The sequence below is a fragment of the Oryctolagus cuniculus genome, chromosome 13, assembly GCF_051225735.1.
Source record: "Oryctolagus cuniculus isolate XC-2025 breed Fujian yellow rabbit chromosome 13, ASM5122573v1, whole genome shotgun sequence".
Lineage (NCBI taxonomy): Eukaryota > Metazoa > Chordata > Mammalia > Lagomorpha > Leporidae > Oryctolagus > Oryctolagus cuniculus.
In genome coordinates this window covers 52,881,174-52,905,103 of record NC_142879.1, presented here as the reverse complement: position 1 = coordinate 52,905,103, position 23,930 = coordinate 52,881,174, and the positions used below count along the sequence as shown (strand labels likewise).

Sequence of the window (23,930 nt, the reverse complement as noted above, 5' to 3'; positions counted from 1 at the left end):
TCAATGTTATCAAAATGTCTATATTACCTAAAGCAATTTACAGCCTCAATGCAATTCCTAGCACAATACCAATGACATTCTTCACAGAGTTACAAAAAACAATCCTCGGGCGGAGCCAAGATGGCGGAACAGTGAGGGCGCGCACCGATAGTCCGGGAAAATTTAGCTTAATAAAAGGGGAGTTACGGTAGCCTCAGAAAAAAGAACCAGGAAAATATTGCAGACAAAACTCTTCTGGATCCAGTGGGCGTGAATCGGAGGACCTACTGGGAGAACAAGGTCGCCCACCGCGCGCGAAAGCCGAGCCGCAGGACCGAGCCGCGGGACTGAGCTGCGCAAGCTGCAGGGTCTGCGCGCAAGTGCTCGAAGGGGAGTGCAACAGCGGGGAGACTTGGGACGTCCAGGGCTCCGAGTCCACACATCGGCGCTGGAAGGGGAGCAGACCTGCGTGGAGAGCGTGGGAGCCCACAGTTCGGGACACCAGCGGCAGACTCAACACACCAGCGCTGGAACGCGAGGTGAGCCGAACCTCAATAACCCGAAACACCAGCAGGCAAGCGGAGAGAGGAGACTAGAGGGAACGACCCCCGGGGCGGGGGGGACTTCACCAAGCTAACTGGAAGAGAGAGAGAGGGAAAAAAAAAAAGGTGACTGGTACGGACACGGGTTTCTCTCTCTCCGCTCACCTCTCAAGGGCGAGCAAGACAAAGAGCAGGCGCCATCTTGGACATACGTCATAAGCAGAGCGACCTCAGGTCTGCACCGGCCCTGAGCCTAGCAGAAAAACCTGACTCTGGGCGGGGCGAATTAACAGGAGATTAGGACCTAGTAAATTTATGGTGCTACTGAACTGAGACTGTGAAAAAAGAGACGGTGGGGGAGAGAACTCACGGAATTCACGTGAGCACTCTCCAGAGACGCTACAATTCCGTAACTTTGGCAACCCAGTGGGAGACTGAAGGAGAATTTGAGCCCACTCTAAGGGCCGAACAGATTCCCTGTGTGGTCCTTGGGAAAGAGCTTCTGATCTCTGGCTCCTGTGGGTATATCATTTGCCTGCTAACTACCTCCAACTTCGTTCAGCTGTGCAGAATAACTTCCCTTTTGAATCAAAAAAAAGAGAGAGAGAGAGAGAGAGAGAGAGAGAGAGAGGTTTACCACGCCTAACCTGGGAGTGTCACCTTTGGCACACCAAACAGAGCTCTCAGGCCACACCCATCTCAAGCCCTAAGGCTCCATCAAAAACAGATAGTCCACTTAATCTAGAGTCATAGTATAACAAGAAAAAGCACCACAGTGAAGAAACCAAATATCTCCAATATGACAAATAACAAACGCAAAAACCAAGGTAATAAAAACAAGGAAGTCACCATGAAGCCCTCAAATGAAAAAGACACCCCAATTCAAGATTATGAGGATGATGACATAGAAGAAATGCAAGAAGCAGATCTCAAAAATTTGATAAGAACATTAAGAAGCTCTCAAAAACAAATTCTTGAACTACAGAAATCCTTAATGGACAAGATAGAAAATCTCTCTCGTGAAAATGAAATATTAAGGAGGAATCAAAATGAAACGAAACAACTAGTACAACAGGAAACTGGGATAGTGACTGAAGTGAAGAATTCAATAGATCAAATGAAAAACACAATAGAGAGCCTTACAAACAGAATGGGAGAAGCAGAAGAGAGAATATCGGACTTAGAAGACAGAGAACAGGAAAGGATACAGTCAGACCAAAGAAAAGACGAGGAAATTAGAAATCTAAAACATATTGTCGGGAATCTTCAGGATACTATTAAAAAACCCAACATTCGGGTTCTAGGAGTTCCTGAAGGCATGGAGAGGGAGAAAGGATTAGAAGGCCTTTTTAGTGAGATATTAGCAGAAAATTTCCCAGGTTTGGAGAAGGACAGAGAAATCCTAGTACAGGAAGCTCACAGAACCCCTAATAAACACGACCAAAAGAGACCCTCACCACGACACGTTGTAATTAAACTCTCCACAGTGAAACATAAAGAAAAGATCACAAAATGTGCAAGAGAGAAACGTCAGATTACTCTCAGAGGATCTCCAATCAGACTCACAGCTGACTTCTCATCAGAAACTCTACAAGCTAGGAGGGAATGGCGAGATATAGCCCAGGTACTAAGAGAGAACAACTGCCAGCCCAGAATATTATATCCTGCAAAACTATCATTTGTGAATGAAGGTGAAATAAAGACTTTTCATAACAAACAGAAATTGAAAGAATTTGTTGCCACTCGTCCAGCCCTGCAAAAGATGCTTAAAGATGTGTTACACACAGAAACAAAGAAACACGGTCATCAATATGAAAGAAGGTAAAGGAAGGAAACCAAGGAAGGAAAGCTCACAGCAAAAGATCACAGGGAATTCAAAGCATATATTAGAACTTATCTTTGGCAAATGGCAGGGCAAAGTTACCACTTATCATTAGTCACATTGAACGTGAATGGCCTGAACTGTCCAGTTAAAAGACACCGTTTGGCTGATTGGGTTAAAAGACAAAACCCATCTATTTGCTGCTTACAAGAAACACATCTTTCCAACAAAGATCCATACAGACTGAAAGTGAAAGGCTGGAAAAAGATATACCATGCCAACAGAAATGAAAAAAGAGCAGGCGTAGCCATCTTAATATCAGACACCATAAACTTTACCACAAAAACCGTTAAGAGAGACAAAGAGGGACACTACATAATGATTAAGGGATCAATTCAACAGGAAGATATAACAATTATCAATGTATATGCACCTAACTACAGGGCACCGGTTTATCTAAAAGATTTGTTAACGGACTTAAAGGGAGACTTAGACCCCAATACAATAGTACTGGGGGACTTCAATACTCCACTCTTAGAAATAGACAGATCAATAGGACAGAAGATCAACAAGGATACAGTAGATTTAAACGACACTATAGCCCAAATGGATCTAACAGATATATACAGAACTTTCAATCCTACAGCTAAAGATTATACATTCTTCTCAGCAGTACATGGAACCTTCTCTAGGATTGACCACATACTAGGCCATAAAGCAAGTCTCAGCAAATTCAAAAGAATTAGAATCATACCATGCAGCTTCTCAGACCATAAAGGAATGAAGTTGGAAATGAACAACTCAGGAATCCCTAGAGCATACGCAAACACATGGAGATTGAACAACATGCTCCTGAATGAACAATGGGTCATAGAAGAAATCAAAAGAGAAATCAAAAAATTTCTGGAAGTAAATGAGGATAACAGCACAACATACCAAAACTTATGGGACGCAGCAAAAGCAGTGTTAAGAGGAAAGTTTATATCAATAGGTGCCTACATCAAGAAATTGGAAAGGCACCAAATAGATGAGCTTTCTATTCACCTCAAGGATCTAGAAAACCTACAGCAAACCAGACCCAAATCTAGTAGGAGAAGAGAAATAATTAAAATCAGAGAAGAAATCAACAGGATTGAATCAAGAAAAACATTACAAAAAATCAGCCAAACGAAGAGCTGGTTTTTTGAAAAAATAAACAAAATTGACACCCCATTGGCCCAACTAACTAAAAAAAGAAGAGAAAAGACCCAAATCAATAAAATCAGAGATGAAAAAGGAAATGTAACAACAGACACCACAGAAATAAAAAGAATCATCAGAAATTACTACAAGGACTTGTATGCCAGCAAACAGGGAAACCTATCAGAAATGGATAGATTCCTGGACACATGCAACCTACCTAAATTGAACCAGGAAGACATCGAAAACCTAAACAGACCCATAACTGAGACAGAAATTGAAACAGTAATAAAGGCCCTCCCAACAAAGAAAAGCCCAGGACCAGATGGAGTCACTGCTGAATTCTACCAGACATTTAAAGAAGAACTAACTCCAATTCTTCTCAAACTATTCAGAACAATTGAAGAAGAGGGAATCCTCCCAAATTCTTTCTATGAAGCCAGCATCACCTTAATTCCTAAGCCGGGAAAAGATGCAGCACTGAAAGAGAATTACAGACCAATATCCCTGATGAACATAGATGCAAAAATCCTCAATAAAATTCTCGCCAATAGAATGCACCAACACATCAGAAAGATCATCCACCCAGACCAAGTGGGATTTATCCCTGGTATGCAGGGATGGTTTAATGTGCGCAAGACAATCAATGTGATACACCACATTAACAGACTGCAGAAGAAAAACCATATGATTCTCTCAATAGATGCCGAGAAAGCATTTGATAAAATACAACACCCGTTCATGATGAAAACTCTAAGCAAACTGGGTTTGGAAGGAACATTCCTCAATACAATCAAAGCAATCTATGAAAAACCCACAGCCAACATCCTATTGAATGGGGAAAAGTTGGAAGCATTTCCACTGAGATCTGGGACCAGACAGGGATGTCCACTCTCACCACTGCTATTCAATATAGTTCTGGAGGTTCTAGCCAGAGCTATTAGGCAAGAAAAAGAAATTAAAGGGATACAAATTGGGAAGGAAGAACTCAAACTATCCCTCTTTGCAGATGACATGATTCTTTATTTAGGGGACCCAAAGAACTCTACCAAGAGACTATTGGAACTCATAGAAGAGTTTGGCAAAGTAGCAGGGTATAAAATCAATGCACAAAAATCAACAGCCTTTGTATACACAGACAATGCCATGGCTGAGGAAGAACTTCTAAGATCAATCCCATTCACAATAGCTACAAAAACAATCAAATACCTTGGAATAAACTTAACCAAGGACGTTAAAGATCTCTACGATGAAAATTACAAAACCTTAAAGAAAGAAATAGAAGAGGATACCAAGAAATGGAAAAATCTTCCATGCTCATGGATTGGAAGAATCAATATCATCAAAATGTCCATTCTCCCAAAAGCAATTTATAGATTCAATGCAATACCAATCAAGATACCGAAGACCTTCTTCTCAGATCTGGAAAAATTGGTGCTGAAATTTATATGGAGGCACAAGAGACCTCGAATAGCTAAAGCAATCTTGTACAACAAAAACAAAGCCGGAGGCATCACAATACCAGATTTCAGGACATACTACAGGGCAGTTGTAATCAAAACAGCATGGTACTGGTACAGAAACAGATGGATAGACCAATGGAACAGAATTGAAATACCAGAAATCAACCCAAACATCTACAGCCAACTTATATTTGATCAAGGATCTAAAACTAATTCCTTGAGCAAGGACAGTCTATTCAATAAATGGTGCTGGGAAAATTGGATTTCCACGTGCAGAATCATGAAGCAAGACCCCTACCTTACACCTTACACAAAAATCCACTCAACATGGATTAAAGACCTAAATCTACGACCTGACACCATCAAGTTACTAGAGAACATTGGAGAAACCCTTCAAGATATTGGCACAGGCAAAGAGTTTCTGGAAAAGACCCGGGAGGCACAGGCAGTCAAAGCCAAAATTAACTATTGGGATTGCATCAAATTGAGAAGTTTCTGTACTGCAAAAGAAACAGTCAGGAGAGTGAAGAGACAACCGACAGAATGGGAAAAAATATTTGCAAACTATGCAACAGATAAAGGGTTAATAACCAGAATCTACAAAGAGATCAAGAAACTCCACAAAAACAAAACCAACAACCCAATTAAGAGATGGGCCAAGGACCTCAATAGACATTTTTCAAAAGAGGAAATCCAAATGGCCAACAGGCACATGAAAAAATGTTCAAGGTCATTAGCAATCAGAGAAATGCAAATCAAAACCACAATGAGGTTCCACCTCACCCCGGTTAGAATGGCTCACATGCAGAAATCTACCAACAACAGATGCTGGCGAGGATGTGGGGAAAAAGGGACACTAACCCACTGTTGGTGGGAATGCAAACTGGTCAAGCCACTATGGAAGTCAGTCTGGAGATTCCTCAGAAACCTGAAGATAACCCTACCGTTCGACCCAGCCATCCCACTCCTTGGAATTTACCCAAAGGAATTTAAATTGGCAAACAAAAAAGCGGTCTGCAGCCTAATGTTTATTGCAGCACAATTCACAATAGCTAAGACCTGGAACCAACCTAAATGCCCATCAACGGTAGACTGGATAAAGAAATTATGGGATATGTACTCTTTAGAATACTATACCGCAGTAAGAAACAACGAAATCCAGTCATTTGCAACAAAATGGAGGAATCTGGAACACATCATGCTGCGTGAAATAAGCCAGTCCCAAAGGGACAAATACCATGTGTTCTCCCTGATCGGTGACAACTGACTGAACACCAAAAAGGAAACCTCCTGAAGTGGAATGGACACTATGGGAAACGGTGACTTGATCAGCATAGCCCTGACTGTTAATGAACAACTTAATACATTATCCCTCTTAGTATTTTTTTTGTCTGTTCTACTTAATATGACTGGTTTAATTCTGTAATTAATACACAGTTATTCTTAAGTGTTGAAATTTAACTGAAATGTGATCCCTGTTAAACATAAGAGTAGGAATAAGAGAGGGAAGAGATATATAATTTGGGACATGCGCAAGCTGACTTGCCCCAAATGGTAGAGTTAGAAACATACCAGGGGACTCCAATTTAATCCCATCAAGGTGGCATGTACCAATGCCATCTCACTAGTCCAAGTGATCAATTTCAGTTCGCAATTGATCATAATGAAAGGACTAAGAGTCAAAGGGAGCACATAAGCAAGTCTAGTACCTGCTAACACTAACCGATAGAATAAATAAAGGGGAGAGTGATCCAACATGGGAAGTGAGATACTCAGCAGACTCATAGAATGGCAGATGCCCTAAATAGCACTCTGGCCTCAGAATCAGCCCTAAAGGCATTCAGATCTGGCTGAAAAGCCCATGAGAGTATTTCAGGCATGGAAAGCCAAGACACTCTGGCAAAAGATCTCTGTGAGTGAGATCTCAGTGGAAAGAACAGGTCTTCAAAGAAGGAGGTACCTTTCTCTGAAGGGAGGAGAGAACCTCCACTTTGACTATGACCTTGTCTAAACAAGATAAGAGTCGGAGAACTCAAGGGGCTTCCATAGCCTTGGAAACTCATGACTGGAGCATAGGGAGATTACTGATGCCATAGACAGGAGTGTCAATTGGTAAAGTCAACAACAGGAGTCACTGTGCACTTACTCCTCATGTAGGATCTCTGTCCTTAATGTGCTGTGCATTGAGATTTAATGCTATAACGAGTACTCAAATAATATATTTCACTTTGTGTTTCTATGGGGGTGCAAACTGTTGAAATCTTTACTTAATGCATACTAAACTGATCCTCTGTAAAAAAAAAAAAAAAAGAAAAAAAAAGAAAAGAAAAGAAAAGAAACTATCAACTCCCAACTTGACTCTCACTGGGATTAAACATGACAATAGGTCTGATCTGATTTCATCATCATTAAAAAAAAATCATCTATTATTTTTCACTTTATGTTTCTGTGTGGGAGCAAACTGTTGAAATCCTTACTTAATGTATACTAAGCTGATCTTCTGTATATTAAGATAATCGAAAATGAATCTTGATGTGAATGGAAGGGGAGAGGGAGTAGGAAAGGGGAGGGTTGTGGGTGGGAGGGACGGTATGGGGGGGAAGCCATAGTAATCCATTATTCGTACTTTTGAAACGTATATTCATTAAATAAAAGTTTAAAAAAAAAAAAAACAATCCTAAAATTCACATGGAATGACAAAAGACCTAGAATAGCCAAAGCAATCCTGAGCAAGAAAAACCAAGCTGGAGACATCACAATTCCTGATTTCAAAGCATACTCAAAGCTACAGTAATTAAAGCAGCTTGGTACTGGCATAAAAACCAAAACATAAATCAATGGAACAGAATAGAGCCCAGAAATCAATCCTCATATATGCAGCCAACTGATTTTTGACAAAAATGCTCAGTGGAGTAAGAATAATCTCTTCTATAAATGGTGCTGGCAAAACTGGATGTATATAGGGAGAAGAATGAAATTAGATCTATACCTCTCACCAAATGCAAAAATCAACTCAAGATGGATCAAAGACTTAAATTTAAGACCTGAGTCTGTGAAGTTGTTAGAAGAAAACGTAGGGGAAACACTCCAAGACATTGGTATAAGAGACAACTTCTTGGACAAGACCCCTAAAACACAGGCAACAAAAGCAAAACCAAACAACTGGGGCTATATCAAACTCAGAAGCTTTTGCACAGCAAAGGAAACAAGTGAAGAGAGTGAAGAGACATTCAACAGAATGGGAAAAAATATTTATAAACCAGGTGACAAAAGATTAATATCTTTAATATATCAGCAACTTAGAAAACTCAACAACAACAACAAAAAATCAATCCAGATAAGAAATGAGTAAAGGATTTCAATAGACAGTTCTCAAAAGAAGAAATACAAATAGCCAACAAATATGTGAAAAAATGTTCAACACCACTAGCCATTAGGAAAATCAAAATCAAAATCACAATGAGGTATCACCTCATCCATGTCAGAATGGCTAAAATACAAAACACAGAGAATAACAAATGCTGGCAAGTATGTGGACAAAGGGGAACACTGATACGCTGTTGGTGGGAATGTCAATTAGTACAGCCACTGTGGAAAAGTGTGGAGTTTACTTAAAAAACTAGAAATAGACTTGCCATTTGATCCAGCAATCCCACTACTGGGGATAAACCCAAAAGACTTGAACACAATGTCAAACAGATACCTGCACCACAATATTTACAGCAGCACGGTCACAATAGCCAAAATCTGGAATCAACCACCAAAGTGTCCATCATCAGATGAATGGATAAAGAAAATGTGGTGTATATATACACAATGGAATTATTCAGCTATAAAAAAGAATGAAATTTGATAATTTGCAGCAAAATGTTGAGTGAAACAAGCCAGTCCCAGAAAGACAAATACCATATGTTCTCCCTTACATGTGGAAGCTAAAATATAAAAAACAAAAGAGAATAAAAAAAGAAATGTCTGTATATATCAGTATTACTGCAAATATAGTTCTATATAATTTGTTTTATAACATTGTCAAATCAGTGGTTAAAAACGTTATATTACTATAGTGTTAATGATTTCTGATTACATTAAAATTTACTATATATGGATGAAATGGTCACTTTTCCATTCAAGTATTGTTTGCAGCCATTGTCTATATTCTCACTAAACTAAGGCCTTTTTTCTTTTCACTTGTTAAATTTTTATTTTGTGAAGTATTAAGACTTTTACTGTAATGTAATTTTAAAATATGCTACCTTAAACAATAAAAGAAGAGAGAGAAAGAAAGAGGGTGGGCGGCACAGAGGGGAGGGAGGAAGTAAATATTATGTTCTTAAAATTGTATCTACAAATCACACTGAATCTGTTAAACATTAATTTAAAATTAAAATAAAAGCATTAGAAAATGCATGGCTGACCATGTCACTCACTCCCTGCTTAAAATCCTTCAAGGGCTTCTCATTCTTCCTAAACTTCCAATTACGACTATAACAGCCTCTGTAAGCCCCTGCAAATCTGAGTCAGGGTTCCCCCTGCTGTTCCAGCCCTATCTTGCCCCATTTTCTCCCCACTCTCTGGGATCCAGGCTAGGGCTCAGCATTCTTCTGCAAAGTGCCACATTCTAAGTGACATATTTTAGGCATTTGTGGGCCTTGCCGTCTCTGTTGCAGCTACACACCTCTGCTGATGTAGTAAGAAGGAGCCCTGAACCGTATGAAAACAAATGGGTTTCGGTAAAACTTTATTTATGGATATTGGATTTTGAATTTCATGTAATGTCAGGAATCACAAAATATTATTACTCTTCTTTTGATTTTCTTCAAGTCTTGACAGGTGTGAAAACCATTCGTGGCTCACCAGTTGTATAAAACAGAGCAAGATTGGACCCCGGTCACACCTGGTCTCACCTACACTAGTCGTCTTCAATTCCTGGCAGGAACTGAGCTTTCTTTGCATGTGCTTGTCTAACTCTGTTCACCTTCCTGCCCCTCTGTATCTGGAAACTTCCTAGGTAAAGTCTCAACTGAACTGTTACTTCTTTAGAAAGCCTTAGGCCAGGTTACACCCCCCGTGCTAATCACTGTCATATGACTTTTCCCTCACCAGAGTTAATAATTACAGCAAGTAAAGGAGCAGTGGTTTAATTATCAGCCGAAGGTCTGCCCCTCCCAATGTAATGTCAACCCTGTAGGGGCAGCAAGCAGTCCAGCCTCTGTCACATCAAGTCCTGCTCCAAACTGGACAGCACCTTACACATAAAGGGAACTTAAGAAACATTGCTGAAATAATATTTTCTTTGTTAAAATTCTAAGTCACCTGAGTACAGATGGCATATCTATTGAATCATAACCCCTACTACTTGGTACACTGTAGAGCCTCAAGTATTTGTTCAATGAGAAAGTTGTGCCAAGGTTTATCTACAGGATCCGACCAGTGCTTAATGTTAACTGCTGAGAAATACAGAGCAGGGTGGACGTGACCTGCAAGGGAGGTACCAGTTGGGAGATTTCTTCCACCCACCAAAGAAGAAAGTGTGGCAACTTCAGTCAGAGCAGTGAAAGGAGAAAAAAAGCAGACCGTGAAAGCAGATCAGGAGGACGTGAGGACTGGATCTGGGGCAGCTGGTGTGGTGGAAACAAGCAGTGCAAGAAAGAAATAGTGCTGTTTTAGATGGCAGTGACGTACAAAGGCTCACCCAGCCACGGGACTGCTGCTGCATGTAGAAGCAATTCTCAGCGAACTTTCACAGCAAGAGAGGCCCTCCAGTCTGCATCAGAAGGCACCAGGCCACAACCTCTCGATGACAAATTACTTGAATCAAGAGCTGGCACTATGGCACAACAGGTGAAGCAGCCACATGCGACACTGGCATCCCATATTTATCCCACATTTAGTCCCCACTGCTCTGCTTCTGATCCAGCTTTCTGCTAATGTTCCCGAGCAAGCAACAAAGGATGGCCCAAGTACTTGGGTGCCAGCTACCACATGGGAAACCAGGATGGAGCTCCAGGCTCCTGGCTTTGGCTTTGTCCAGCCCTGGCCATGTGGGGACTGAACCAGCAGATAGAAGATTTCTCTCTTCTCTCTGTAAAATTCTGCCTTTCAAATAAATAAATTGGAAAAAAAAGATTATCTGTTAATGGCAACTGGCCTGCCCATGATCACAGGTTTTGTGGAAATACAGACACTTCATTAACAATGCTCAGAGAGCCTGCGTGGGACGATCAAGGTGCCAGGCAAGCGGGCCTTCCTCCACAGCACCCGCTGAGACACCTGCTCTGCCCCTCTGAGCACACTCATTCTCACTCTCATACTCACTCTCACACCAAGGCAGGTGGCCTTTGCAGGTCCTTGAGGTTAGAATTCCACTGCTTGACACAAATGCCGACTTCTGCAATCTCTAAAAACCTCTTTGCTTTGTTTTTAGAAGCCACCTTTGGTTCAAAACAAACATAATACAGAGAGAGTAATTTAAAGTGGCCAAAAAATAATAATAGCAACTGTATTCACACTTTTTATAAATTCTTAGAAATTGAGTAATCACAAAGGTATAGTATTAAAAATGTAGTTCCTAGATTATACTGAGCATTAATGTTCCTTATTTGGTGACCAGCCAAGAAGGCATTCAAACAGGAGTAAGACTATATATGAGTTTTCCAGCAAAAAGCCATTATAGTTATACATACTCATAAGATTCTTAAGGGCAAAATTACAAATGAACTAATTATTCCATTTAGTATATTTTTGAGAGACCTACAGGTGCAAACACAAAGGAACAGTCTGTGGGAGTTTCGCAGCCATTCTCTAAACTACTTACATATCAGACCAAATGCTACAAAAGGAGTCCAAGAAGTTCAGTAGGGCAACTCCCTAATGGGAAAGCATAACCATTCAATCTTCATTTCTCAGATGTTTCTTTCAGAGTACCAGATTTCTTTTAAAATTTATTTATTTATTTTAAAAGACTTTATTTATTTGAGAGGTAGTTATAAACAGTGAGAGGGAGAGACAGAGAGAAAGGTCTTCCATCCACTGGCTCACTTCCCAAATGGCTGCAACAGCTGGAGCTGAGCCGATCTGAAGCCGAGCCGATCTGAAGCCAGGAGCCAGGAGCCTCCTTGGGGTCTCCTATGTGGGTGCAGGGGTCCAAGGACTTGGGCCATCTTCTACTGCTTTCCCAGGCCATAGCAGAGAGCTGAATCGGAGGTGGAGCAGCCGGGACTAGAACCGGCGTCCATATGGGATGCTAGCGGTGCAAGTGGAGGATTAACCTACTGCGTCACAGCGCTGGCCCCAAAATTTATTTTTAAACATAGGCTTATTTTCTTGAAAGGCAGAGACAGACAGAAGAGAGCTCTCCCATCCACTAGTTCACTCCTCAAATGCCTGCAACACACAGGAGCCCAGAACTCAATTCTAGTTTCGCATGTGAGTGGCAAAGGCCCAATACCTGAGTCAGCACCTGCTGCCTCTCAGTGTGCCGCAATAAGAAGCTGGAACTGGGAGCAGAGCTGGAACCTGAACTCAGATACTCCACTATGGGATGCAGGTATCCCAAGTGACATTATAACCACTCCACCAAATGTCTGCTCTCAAAGTACTGTAATATTAAACAGAACTAGAATTTGATAACCCAAAGAATTTCCCAGCAGATGATAATATTGGATGCAACAAACTATTTTCATAGTTCTCATTCCCCTTTCTGGATGTCTGTCATAATCTGAGATATCTGACAAGTAAATCTAGGAGGGGGGGTGGAGTTGGAGGAATCTAATGAGAAAAAATGTTTCAATATTGGCTATCAGTATTACAATAATGCAGTGCCCTCTTGTGGGAAGAAGAGGTAACTCTTAGGCTTAATTCCAGAAGCTGAGTTTCATTCCTTCATGATGAATAATAATGTTAAAGTAGATTTTGTGAGAAAGGGCGATCAAAGAAGGAGGTAACTTTCTCTGAAGGGAGGAGAGAACTTCCACTTTGATTATGGCCTTGTCTAAATAATGACGGAGTTTGTGAACTCAAGAGGCTTCCATAGCCTTGGCAGCTCATGATAAAAGCCTCGGGTGATCACTGACATCATAAATAAGAGTGTCAGTTGTTAAATCAACAATGGGATTCACTTTGCACTTACTCCCCACGTAGGGTCTCTGTCCTTAATGTGTTATACTATGTTAATTAAAGGTAAAACTAGTCTTCAAACAGTATTTATACTTTGTGTGTCTGTGTGGGTGCAAACTGTTGAAATTGTTAGTATAGAGTTGATCTCTATATAAAGATAATTAAAAATGACTCTTAATGAAGAATAGGATAGGTTAGGGAATAGGAGATGGGATGGTTTGGGGATGGGAGGGCAGGTATGGGGGGAAGAATCGCTTTAATCCAAAAGTTGTACTTATGAAACTTATATTTATAAAACAAAAGCTTTCTATAAAAAATAATAATAAAATGATAAAAAAAGATTTTGTGGTTATGCTTTAGTTGGGAACTTTTATTAAGCATCATAAAGTAAATAAATGTACAACAAACATGCCCCATCTAGAAGAGCACTTGGCACGGCAGTTAATTCGCTGCTTGGGTCACCCACATTCCATATCAGAATGTCTGGGTTTGAGTCCCTGCACTGTCCTCCATTCCAGCTTCATAATGCACACCCTGGGAGGCAGCAGGTGATGGATCAAGTACTTGGGTCCCTGCCACTCATGTGGGAGACCATGAATGAGTTTCCAGCTCTGGGCTTTAGACTGGCCCAGCCTCAGCTGTTGCAGGCATTTGGACAGTAAGTGAACCAGCAGATAGATAGCTCTCTGATTCTCTTTCTCGTCTTCTCTCTGCCTTTCAAATGAATTAAAATAAATATTTATTACCTAAAAATTTCCCATCTATTTTCACAAAAAGAAAACCCAAATAGAACAAAACAATAATTTTTTTAAATCTGGCAAAAATAGTCAAATATATTTAGTCTGCTTAGCCAAGGAACATTTGAGAAGAAAAACAAGAGATAAAGTTTGGCTTTAGGTATACCAAGATATTTAATCACTATGTCGAAGAGAAAGAACCATCAGAATTATTTACTTATTTTTCTCCATGTTTATTTCCCTTTCCATTAAGATTCATATTATTCTTTTGTCCCAAGTATCCAAGGAAACCCTGTATATAATTATTATAGCACAGTCCCAACACAGAGAGAAAAAAGCTGACAAGGCTGACAACTGGAAAAGAAAATTCATACATGTTCTCAAAAGTGTGTTGGGGCCAGAGTTGTGGCACAGCAGGTTAAGCCTCTGCCTTCAATACGGGCATCCCATGTGAGTGCTGGCTGGAGTCCTGGCTGCTCCCTTCTAGTGTGCCTGGGAAAACAGCAGAAGATGGCCCAAGCGCTTGGGCCACCATATGGGTGACCCAGACAGAGTTCCAGGCTCCTGGTTTCAGACTGGCCCAACCCTGGCCATTGAAATCATCTGGGAAGTATACCGGCAGATGGAAGATATCTATCATTCTATCTGTCTCTCTCTCTCTGCCTTACAAATAAACCATTCAGATCTTAAAACAAATAAACAAAAAATTCTCTGTCACCCAGGCTTAAAAGTAGAACTCATCATAAATAAATAAAAAAGTTTTCATTAGCAACTGACAGCTGGCATCATATGCAAACATCAGAAGAGAACCTGGAAAACTACCCTCTCTCTTTCCAGAGGGATGGAAAATGTATAAAAGTGATAAAATGTATAAAGGACCCATGGCCTCTCCTCAGCTCATCAAACCAAATGATCAAAAATGTATACTGAGTACTTAGGACTATCACATCCCAGCAACCTTCTAACCAGTTGAGGGCATCTACAATGACCTAACACATCACAGCGTGCTGTAGTTAAGTACTTTACAAAACAATTTATACACATGCTGTATAAAACAAAGCTGTCATCATTATAATTTAAATCCAATCTCCATGCCATTAGCAAACATCACAGGAAAATACTTGTATCCACAAAGAGCACTCTCACACATATAATACCCATCTACACAGAGACACAGAGACATTCAATACACATGCTATCAAAGTGTCAGTTGCTCCTGTTCTGTGAACACACTTCCTGTATTAGATAATCACAAAACATCGTAGGGGTATTTAGGTTTTCCTGAGATCTGGTACCATACATAATATTAAAGAACTTAGTTTAATGAATGAATGCATGTTTGCTGTTTTCTGTTTGGTTTAGTTTCTCCCAATCATCTTACCAAAGGGATGCAGTAATGTTTGACACATGGTTTTAGTAGCTTCCCTAAGATTGATGGATTGTTGTAACTCGAGGGTTTTGAACCCTTGGATGAAAGCAGGACAGTAAGGGAAGGACTTGAGATATTTTGTTGAAGGTGATAAACAACAGTATCAGTGTCCCAGAGGAGCTCAGACGTCAGAGAATGTTACAGATCCTTGTGGAAGTAATAAAATTAATGACGACAAAATAGCAACAGCACAGGTGTCCTGGACTTTCACAAAATAGCAACAGCACAGGTGTCCTGGACTTTCACAATGCTGTTCAGGGCTTTGATTTCAAAAGGAATAAATCAATCATCCACCCATTAGCATGAAAGCACGGGGAAAGACTGTGCAATCAACTGCCATGCATTCCCGATGCTGCCTCACTGGTGGGGACGCAGGTCACTGTATCAGGACCAGCATCTAAGCCGTCAACCGAGGGTACTTAATGTTTCAGTTTCAGAATCCTACTTCCCCAGCTTTTCCCGTTAGAATGAAGCCCAGAAGCAGCTGAGACTCAAAAGGATGAGGCACAAACATCTTTATGAAACATCAAATCGATTCATACCTGAAGGCAGACTGATCCGATGTCCGTCTTTGAGCTTTAACCGACTTCTCTTAAACTTGCCCTTCCTCTTCTTCACGTTGGGCTTGTCCTGGTTCAGCTGGAAGAGCATGATGTTGAGCTCGCGCTCCAGCACGTGGATCTCGCGCTCGGCGAGCTGCTGCTCCCGCCGCCTCAGCAGCTCTTCCTGCGACTTCTGCTGCAGCGCGGCGCGTGTCAGCTCCTCCTCGCGGGACCGCAGCTCCTGCGCAGAGACGCACGGGCACAGGCGTCAGGCGCCACGGCGAAGTCAGGCCTCCGGGTTCCCGTACACAGACGGACACTGCTCCACCCCTGGTCACTCTGGTCCACATGGGACACGGCAATCAGGAGCTAAGGACCTGTCTAGCGCTGCGTTAGCTAAGATGAAAACCAAAGCCCTCACACAGGCTCCATTCTCCTCTGATCCTAAAGGAGGCATCTCAAACTATCTGCACCTGATTTTAACATTTCTCTCTCTCCGTCTCTGGCCTTCAGAATCTCCTGACACAGCAAATGTACTTTAGGGGTGTGCATACGAAAATACTGGCGTGTCTGAGTTCAAGTCCCAGCTGGGCATCTGATTCCAGCTTCCTGCTAATGCGTGCCCTGGTAGGCGGCAGGTGATGACCCAAGAACTTTGGTCCTTGCTACCCATGTGGGTGACTAGATGGAGTTCCAGGTTCCTGACTGCAGGCTGGTCCAGCCCCAGCTGTTGCCGGCATTTGGGAAGTGAGCCAGCAGATGGAAGATCTCTGTCTGTCCATCTCTGTCTCTGTCTCTCTTTTTCTTTTTTTAAAAAGATTTATTTATTTGAAAGTCAGAGTTACACAGAGAGAGGAGAGGCAGAGAGAGAGAGAGAGGTCTTCCATCCGATGGTTCACTCCTCAATTGGCCGCAATGGCTGGAGCTGTGCTGATCTGAAGCCAGGAGTCAGGCGCTTCTTCCCAGTCTCCCATGCAGGTGCAGGGGTCCAAGGACTTGGGCCATCTTCCACTACTTTCCCAGGCCATAGCAAAGAGCTGGATTGGAAGTGGAGCAGCCGGGACTAGAACTGGCACCCATATGGGATGCCGGTGCTGCAGGTGATGACTTTACCCGCTATGCCACAGCATCGCTCCTCTTTCATATAAATAAAAAATTAAAATTAAAAAATAATATGTACATAACACACAGTAACAAAGTACACACGTGAATGACATATTTTAAAATAAAGCTAAAAATTAGAGCTCAACTAATTAAAATATAATTATTCTAATTACAGAAGACTGCAATTCTTTACTTGCAATTCTTTATTTGGGGACTTCCTTCAGAACATGTTAAGAGTTTGCTTAGGGAATAAAACGTCTTGGTGAAGACACCGAGGGAATAAACAAAGCTAAGGTAATAGGTGTCACCTAAAAGCCTGTTGGAAATTAAAATGCGACACCTCTGAAATCATGAGCCAAAAGAAAATAAATTCAGTAACAAAGAACTTTTCAGGATTATATTAAAAAGTGGGACATAAGGAAAGTTATCACTTTACAAGACATCTCATGAAAGAACTAATGGAAGTTCCTCCACTTACTGATTAAAGCAAAACTTTAGAATTAATGAACCTCTGAGATTAGAACATCTATCATTAAAAAGTACTTTTATTCCTATTAGAAAAAAGCTATCTAGAAGTAAAATTGAGAACTATAAAGAGATTTAAAACCACAGATAGGTCCATTTGTTAAGTTACTTGGTTTTTATTTGAAAGGGAGAGAGCAAGAGAGAGAATCTTCCATCTATTGGTTCACTTCTTAAATGCCTACAACCACCAGGACAGGTCAGGCTGAAGCCAGGAGCCTCCAGGTCTCCCATGTAGATGGCAGGTACCCAGGTACTTACGCCATCATCGGCTGTCTCTGGGGGTGCACACTGGCAGGAAGCTACATGGAAAACAGAGGTGGAACTTGAACTCGGGCACTCCAATAGGGGATGTGGGCAAACTGAGTGGTGACTTCACCTGCTGTGCCACAACACTTAGCCCGTACATGACCATTCTTATTTCGTTTCTGTGAAGTATGCTCTTCTTTACTACAGATGTAAAGGTTCCTGTTAGCCAAACTGCTTTTTGTTCTTCACAGAACAGAAAGCTCTTCCATAGAGATCAAGGCATCTGCAGATTTTTCTCAACAGTGCTCCAGGAAAATTTAATCATAAAGATCCCCAACAACACAATCTTTGTTTGATGTTGTAGATCCCTTCTCAGGTGGAGATTTGGTCTGTGAGCACCTAGCACTATGAGTGTGGTACAAATATATCCTACTTTATATAACCAGGCAGTGCTCTCAGTAGGCCACCTCACCATACCAATCCATAGGGAAACACTGCAAGGAGGGCCAGCATGGTGGCACAGCAGGTTAAGCCACTGCCTATGACGCCAGCATCTCATAAGACTGCCAGTAACAGTCCTGGTTGCTGTACTTCCAATCCAGCTCCCTGCCAATGCAGCCGGGAAAGCAGCCTAAATGGTCTGAGTGCTTGGGTCCTTGCCACACATGTGGGAGACCCAGATGGAGTTCCAAACTCCTGGTTTTGGCCTGGTCAGAGCTGGCCATTGTAGCCAGTCAGGGAGTAAACCAGTAAATGGAATCTCTCTCAATCTCTCTCTCTCTCTCTCTAACTCTGCCTTTCAAATAAATAAATATATCTTTAATTATTAAAAAAAAAAAGTGAGAAAAGGGGCCGGCACTGTGGTGTATCAGGTTAAGCCGCCTGCAGTGCTGGCATCCCATATGGGTGCTGGTTCGAGTCCCAATTGCTCCTCTACTGATCCAGCTCTCTGCTATAGCCTGGGAAAGCAGTAGAAGATGGCCCAAGTGCTTGGGTCCCTGCACCCGCACAGGAGACCTGGAAGAAGTTCCTGGCTCCTGGCTTCAGATTGGCGCAGCTCCGGCCGTTGTGGCCAATTGGGGAATGAACCAGTAGATGGAAGACCTCTCTCTGTCTCTCCTTTTCTCTCTGTGTAACTGTGACTCTCGAATAAATAAATCTTTAAAAAAAAAAAGTGAGAAAATAAAATGAAAGACAGACTGCAGGATGGAGGTATATGGAAGAAACTAGTCAAATCATGTGACTAAAAGGTCAATTCAAGGCTACTAATGCCTTGGACTTCTGTGGATGGACCTAAAGAGTATTCGGAGTCCACCTGTCATGTAAAACAAAACACACATGGAAGACCATCCTCCCACAAATAAATCTCATGGAGAAACTGGAAGTGCTAACAACACAGAAATTATTTTGTTCAAGTCTAATTCTGAATTTCTAGTAATTCTACCAAAGTGGACTGAGATTCAGTTTTGAAATATCCTTTGAATTAAGTTTTTTCATACAAACAAAACTTCAGGAGAATTACTTTACACCAATTGATGTTCAAGCTACTCTGCTTCTGATAATATGAACCAGCAAAATCTAATTTCTAGAATAAACTGGTATTTTTTTCTTTATGCCAGACATAAATGAGAATTTATTTCTTGAAAAGGAAGGAAAATGTTATATACTAAGAATAATTTTGTAATCTGTTTCTTAACTGCTGCATTTCTCCAACTGGTCTGGACAAACAGGAGATTTTAATGTAGTATATCTGGGGACATGGATAATTTCCAGTAAACTTCCAATTTGTAACTCATTATTATCCACTGTTTTGTTAAGATATTACTTTTCAGTGGTGCTGACATTAATCCAATTAGTTATTGTTAAATGAAATGGCCTAAGAACGAGATAAGGGCAGGAAATTCAACTGGGGCTTTTTAGTAGGTTACTATGGTAACTGAGGAAGAAACCATCTTTAATGCCAAATTCCAACATAAAATGATTCCCCTTGCAACAACTTCATGAATTTAAAAAAAATTACTTGCCTAAGAGTACAAAAAAAATAAGATAGAAAAGAAAGCAACAAAATAATCTTTCTTCAAAATAAATTTTTAAATAGTCAAAAGTAAAAAAATTGGGGGGGCAGCATCTGCAGCATTAAAATCTTTTGAATACTTAGAGATTATGAAGCACACAAAACAATACTTCTGATTGATGAGATTACTAGCAATGATACTGAACTGCCTGGCACAGGCTACTCTAGTAATAGCCAATCCGGCTCCCTGACAGGGGCTGTTAATCATTAACAATGGTATGCCTTCACATAGTGGTTCAAAGACAGGTGCAGGCACAGAACGCACACAGACAGACACTCCGAGATAAGAAGCCAGGAATTTAGGGAGGACCTGGTATCTATGGAGGTTGCAGTTTACTGAATAACACAGACCACAGCCAAGTTACTGACCATTAATTCCAAGTCTGACGCCTCCTACTTTAAGTAATCAGTCAACAAGAAAGGGAGATAGGGCACATACACTGTACTTTCTATTCCTTCAAAAAGATGCAGTTAGAAAGCTTTATGCAAATAAATCTTAGGAAAAAAAAAAATGGGGCTGGTGCTGTGGCATAGCTGGTAAAGCCACCACCTGCAGTGGCCAACATCTCATATGGGCGCTGGTTCATGACCTGGCTGCTCTACTTCTGATCCAGCTCTCTTCTATGGCCTGGGAAAGCAGTAGAAGATGGCCCAAGTGCTTGGGCCCCTGCACCCACGTGGGAGACCACAAAGAAGCTCCTGGCTCCTGCTTTGGATCAGCCCAAATCCAACTGTTGTGGCCATTTGGGGAGTAAACCAGCAGATGGAAGATCTCCCTGCACCTCTGTGTCTGCCTCTCTGTAACTCTGCCTTTCCAATAAATAAATATGTGTTAAAAAAAAAAGAAACATTTATGTAAAAAAAAAGTATTACATATTTTTCAACTGCAAATTAAAAGGTTCACAAGATACTCTAAACACTCTTCAAGGAGTAATGCATAAAAATCAAATAAAAAGAAAAAAGACACCATTAAAGGATAGCTCAAAAATCAATGAAAAGTATAACACACAGGGCTGACACCATGATGCAGTAGGTTAATCCTCTGCCTGTGGCACCAGCATCCCATATGGGCACCAGTTCGAGTCCCAGCTGTTCCACTTCCCATCCAGCTCTCTGCTATAGCCTGAGAAAGCAGTATAAGATGGCCCAAGTCCTTGGGTCCCGGCACCCATATGGGAGACTGGGAAGAAAAGCCTGGCTCCTGGCTTCAGATCAGCACAGCTCCAGCTGTTGCAGCCAACTGGGGGGTGAACCAATGGTTTAGAACTCTGTCTCCCTCTCACTGTCTGTAACTCTATCTCTCAAATAAATAAAATCTTTTTTTAAAAAAAAAGTAGTTTTAAAACAAAAAAAAATTTTTTAAAGTGTAACACACACCACAAAATGGAGAGAGCTGACACATGTTCTTGAAGCCTGCTTTTGTTTTTAGGCCACATGTAGTTAAGAATGAATTCACTGGGGGCCAGCGCTATGGCGCAGTAGGTTAATCCTCCACCTGCAGTGTTAGCATCCCATATGGGTGCTGGTTCTAGTCCTGGTTGCTCCTCTTCCAATCCAGCTCTCTGCTGTGGCCTAGGATAGCAGTAGAAGATCGCCCAAGCCCTTGGGCCCCTGCACCCGCATGGGAGATCGGGAAGAAGCACCTGGCTCCTGGCTTCAGATCAGCGCAGCTCTGGACGTTGCGGCCATTGGAGAGTGAACCAATGGACGGAAGACCTTTCTCTCTGTCTCTCCCTCTCACTGTCTGTAACTCTACCTTTCAAATAAATAAATAAAATTAAAAAAAAAAGAATTAATTCACTGGTCTGGCTATATCTTACAGCTTCACAAATAATTAAAAACATATACACATCACATCCATTCCAAATTTAAATTCTGATTTACAGCTTTGTTTTTCCTCAAAGGACTTTCCAGTCCCCCAAATATATTTGTTTGTGATTAAACACTTACTTTTAGAATTCCTGAAAGTAATTTGGAGAAATGTTTTCTTAAAATAAAAAGTCTTTTCCTTGTCATTTTAAGTAACGTGTTCAAGTTTCAGTGGCATCACGAATGTAATCCTTGAAAGAACTGCAGGAGTTAAAGTGTCACCCAGTGGGCGGCTTCCCAGCATTCCAAGCAAGGTTCCTGGAACTCCCTGGGACTGGGCCTCAGCCTCAGCCTCAGCCTCAGCCCAAGTCCACTCACATTTTCTAAGGCATTCACCTTGAGGTCATTACCTCCAAACCCAGAGACAATGTGCAACTTCTTTCCTCCCTCCTCTACTTGGAAGGCCTCCCAGCACTGGAGGGCAGCATTAGCCGGACCTTCCTGGCCCCAGGCTGGGCTACTTCTGTTCTCCAAGTACTCAGATTTCCAGGCTCCCTGCCTTCTGGGCCTCTGTCCTTGGGAGGCGCTCAGGGTCACTCAGAATGCTGTGGGCGTGTTCTGACCAGGGCAACCTGGGTTAGTTTTTCTTACTGACAAATTCTATGTATGTATTAGTGGTGCCACGGTCTTGGGTTGTACTTAGCTGGGCCATAATTTTAAACTTAGAAAACCCCAAAACGTCGAAGCAAGAGAGTGAAATTACCTTCACATTGATTTCTTGAAGAATGACTTGAGCAGCCATTCTTCTGTCTAACCAATATTTCTTAACCATTTTAAAGTACAAAACACCTGTGCATATGTCACGGATATTTAATAGATGCTGAATTTTTACATGTGTCTCAGAGCTGCTCAAGGCCCTTGTGCACCATACTCTGATCCTATCCCCTGCTTCCTCAGATCTGCTGCTCACTAAATTGGTGTGTTCCTGCCCCTGCCTATACTTCCATCCCTTTTTTTGTACACTGGAATAGTTCTGTTTCATATTTGTGTAAGTGGTATATAATGTAACTATTCTTCTGCAACTCACTTGAATCTACCCAGTATTAGATTTATCTATACTGGAGCATGATGTTAAACTTTATGCACTGTAACTACCAGGTTGGCTATGAGCCTTCAGTGTGAATGTCTAATGAAATCATGCAAAGCCATACTTCACAACTTTAACATGGGAAGTTTAGTCTTAGCTATGATTCTATGAGTAGTACATGCCAACATTCTATATTAACAAATAAACAAATGAACACTTTATTGAAACAAAGTAAAATCCCCTGCCTAAAAAGAATTCTATTAGCTTAGCAACACAAGTGTATGGTATAAAAAAATTTCTTTCCAGAAGATTATGTGAGTTAATATAAGGTAATCAATAATTTAAAACATTGTACTTCAACATGTTATAATTATACATGTGCAAACACTGTATGTACAACAGAAGAATTAAAACTATTGAACTATTATACACTTCAGATGAGATTTATCAAAGTGCCCATGTACCACAAAAATGTCTTTAATTAAATAGATGCTATGAAGGAATGTGCACTGTGGCACAGCAGGTTAAGTCACTGCCTGTGATGCAGACATTCCATGTGGGCACCATTTCGTGTCCCAGCTGAGCCACTTCCGAACCAGCTCACTGCTAATGGCCCCAGGAAAGTGGTAAAAGATGGCCCAAGTGCTTGGGTCCCTGTACCCATGAGGGAGACCCAGATGAAGCTCCTGGCTGCTGGCTTCAGCCTGGCCCAGACCTGGTAAGTGAGGTCATATAGGGGGTATACCAGAGCACTGATCTCTGTCTCTATCTTAGTAACTCTGCCTTTCAAACAAATAAAAATATTAAAAATATTATGAAAACAGTACATTCTATGAATTGAATGAAGAGGTCTTCAGTGCCCTTTAATAGTAATTGTCACTATTTGGAGTCAGTGCTGTGGCATAGCAGGTAAAGCTGCCACCTGCAATGCCAGCACCCCATACGGGCACCACAAGTTTGAGTGAGTCCCAGTTGCTCCACTTCCAATCCATCTCTCTGCTATGGCCTAGGAAAGCAGTGGAAGATGGTCCAATTCCTTGGGTCCTTGCACCCGCTTGGGAGATCTGGAAAAAGCTCCACACTCCTGGCTTTGGATCAGCTCAGCTCCAGCCATTGTGGTCATTTGGGAGTGAACCAGTGGATGGAAGACCTCTCTCTCTCTCTCTCTTTCTCTCTGCTTCTCTGTAACTCTGCCATTCAAATAAATAATCTTTTTTTTTTTAAAGTAATTGTCACCATTCTAAAGTGACCATGCCAAGTCAACTCACTGCTGAACT

The 23,930-nt window shown here is 41.4% G+C and overlaps 1 protein-coding gene across 3 annotated transcripts in view; it reads right to left on the bottom strand.

Moving 5' to 3' along the window:
* The window catches only part of MAP3K21 (mitogen-activated protein kinase kinase kinase 21), a 76,254-nt gene that overhangs the window by 21,376 nt on the left and 30,948 nt on the right, over positions 1-23,930 (bottom strand). For 2 of the 3 annotated variants that reach the window (XM_002717355.6, XM_089312280.1), the window contains one exon: positions 15,809-16,049. In XM_002717355.6, coding sequence (XP_002717401.2) covers positions 15,809-16,049 — 241 coding nt within the window. Of the gene's footprint in view, positions 1-11,300; positions 11,417-15,808; positions 16,050-23,930 lie in introns of those variants that run through there. The other variant, XM_089312281.1, reaches the window with a different exon arrangement.